This window comes from Montipora foliosa, chromosome 9 (assembly GCF_036669935.1).
Source record: "Montipora foliosa isolate CH-2021 chromosome 9, ASM3666993v2, whole genome shotgun sequence".
NCBI classification, from domain to species: Eukaryota; Metazoa; Cnidaria; class Anthozoa; order Scleractinia; family Acroporidae; genus Montipora; species Montipora foliosa.
The window spans coordinates 20,493,859-20,496,358 of record NC_090877.1 but is presented as its reverse complement, the minus strand read 5'-3'; the positions used below and the strand labels follow the sequence as shown (position 1 = coordinate 20,496,358).

General features: G+C 40.3%; 1 protein-coding gene across 1 annotated transcript in view; it reads right to left on the bottom strand.

Annotated features, from left to right (window-relative positions):
- Window positions 1-1,596: 1,596 nt before the first annotated feature.
- LOC137971555 (uncharacterized) overlaps window positions 1,597-2,500 on the bottom strand; it is a 1,053-nt gene continuing 149 nt past the window's right edge. Inside the window, exon 1 of the mRNA XM_068818364.1 lies at window positions 1,597-2,500. This exon is cut by the window's right edge and continues 149 nt beyond it. Within this exon, the coding sequence (XP_068674465.1) occupies window positions 1,597-2,500 (904 nt within the window).

The following is a 2,500-nucleotide window of genomic DNA, read 5'->3' as shown; positions in this document are numbered from 1 at the left end:
GCTTGGTCTTGTGCAGCGGTTAGCAGTCCTTCAGTTTCTTTTTTTAGTATTCCCCTTTTTAACCACCCCCAGGATTCTGGGACCCTTACTTGTTCTGTAGCTGTCTCAAATTGCCCATGTAATGCTTTGTTCTTGTATTTAGACATTCTGTCTTCAGACACTTCTATTTTTGTAGGCCCCTCCTCCAAAATATTTTCATCCGATACGAAACGAAGTAATCTTTCCTTAATTCTCCAATGTATCTAAACAGACTGCCCACTTCAATGTTCACCCAGTCTTCTACACTTAATAATCCACGCCCTCCCGCTGCTCTTTTCAGATACAGTCTATCTACGTCGGCTTGCGGATGGAAGGCTCTGTTTATTGTCAGCAACTTCCTGGTTTTGCCATTCAATTTCCTCAGTTCATCTTTAGTCCACTCGACAATTTCTGCACTATATCTGATTATTGAGACAGCTCTTGAGTTCATTGCATTTACCACATTTCCACCATTTAACTTTGACTTTAAAATTTTCCTTATCCGTCTGAAGTATTCCTTACATATCACTTCTTTCATGGCTGCATGTTTTAAATCGTCTGCTTCTAGTACTCCAAGATATTTATATCCTGATTCTTCTACTTCTCTGATACTGTTTCCATCTGGCATCTCAATCCCATCACACAAAACCAGTTTTCCTCTCTTCATGGCAAGAACTGCACATTTGTCAATGCCAAATTGCATTCCAATGTCACTGCTGAATATACGGACAGTATTTATTAAAGTATCAATTTGCTTTTCATTTCTTCCGTAGAGTTTCAAATCATCCATATACAGGAGGTGATTGACAAGATCCTTCTTCCCCGTAAGGACATATCCAGCTTTAACTTCCCTCAGGTCATTTACCGTCCCTAAGATGTTCCCATTTACCGACAACTCCACCTGCCATTGGCACCTGCCATTGGCCCATGCTCTTCTCTATACAGTGGATCATATTTTCCGCAGCTCCAAATAAGCGTAAGCATTTTAAAATCCATGAGTGAGGGATCATGTCAAAGGCTTTTCTATAATCAATCCACGCCATTCCAAGACCCGTTTTTCTCCTCTTACAGTTCTTGATAATCATCTTAATTATCAATAAGCAACTGATCCTTCGTTCCTCTTGAATTCCGACGGCATCCTTTCTGTTCATCCGATAATAAGTTTGTGTCCTCTAGGTGTTGATAGAGGTCGTTTGACATTATTCCTGTAAGCAATTTCCACATTTGAGGTAGACACGTTATGGGTCTAAAGTTTGATGCTATACTTCCCTTCTCCTTGTCCTTGATAATCAATACTGCACGTCCTTTAGTAAACCAGGCCGGAGTATCATTATTATCAATGCAGTCTTGCAACTGGATGGCTAATCTCTCTCTACATGATATATTCTTCAGCCAAAATCCCTGTAAGCCATCTAATCCAGGAGCTTTCCAGTTGGCTGTCTTCTTCAGCTGCTTGTTTATTCCTTCCACATTAATTACAAAATTACTCTGCTGGTTTATTCCTCTTAGGTTTCTTTCCAATCCTTTTAGCCATTCAGCATTCGCATTGTGTTTTACTGGGCTATCCCATATGTTACTCTAAAAATTCTTACTTTCCTCCCTATCTGGGATAGTAGTATCGTCGTTCTCATCCGTCTCCAGCATCGCAAAGAGACGTTTTTGATTGGTACGAAACATTCGGTTTTGTCTATATTGGTCTACCCTTTCTTGATAGCGTTTGACTTTTGCAGTTTTGGCTAATATTCGTTGTTTCAGTTCTTCAATTACTATGGTCACTCCTTTCTTTTTCCAGTAATATCTCCGCACTGTAATGTTTTGCAGCTCACCTGATTTAAGTCTTTCCAGTCTACTAAGATCTTTCCTTAGTTGGGAAATCTGGAGTTTAATCCTTTTTTTCCACCATGGTTCTGTTTTAGGTTTCCTCTCATTCCGCTTAACACCCAGTCTCCTTGCAACAACTCGACCAATCGCAAGTAGTAGATCGTTCGTTTCTGTGATATCCTTGGTTTCCAAACAATGTATAATCTCATTTACTTTCGCAATCTTTCCCCTTAATCTACTCTTTTCTACGTTTCTCAAGTTTGGGGGGCATTCTGATTCATTCTTCATGCTTTCCATTATTTCTCGCGCTAGGTTAATCTTTTCCCTATTACATCCATCTCTTTCCATTCTTTGGGTAACCTCATCGATATTATAGACGAACTGTCCTGATAGATTGTTGTTATCTTCCGGCACCGGTTGCGTGTTTTTGTCCATGCCATTTTGGTTCTGTTCATTTTCTTCTCCCAGGCTTACTGCTCTTGAGATCTCCTCCAGTTCAACTTCAGAAAGCCATCCATTCGTACGAATCGCTCTGGCTTGACCCGCTAGTCTCTGTTCAGAAACCTCAAACACACCTCTTTCCTTCCAAATTCCGAGCATCCTTCTCCTGTATCCTCTTTTAGATGGTTCACTCATGTAGAAGCATCTCATTACTATTCTA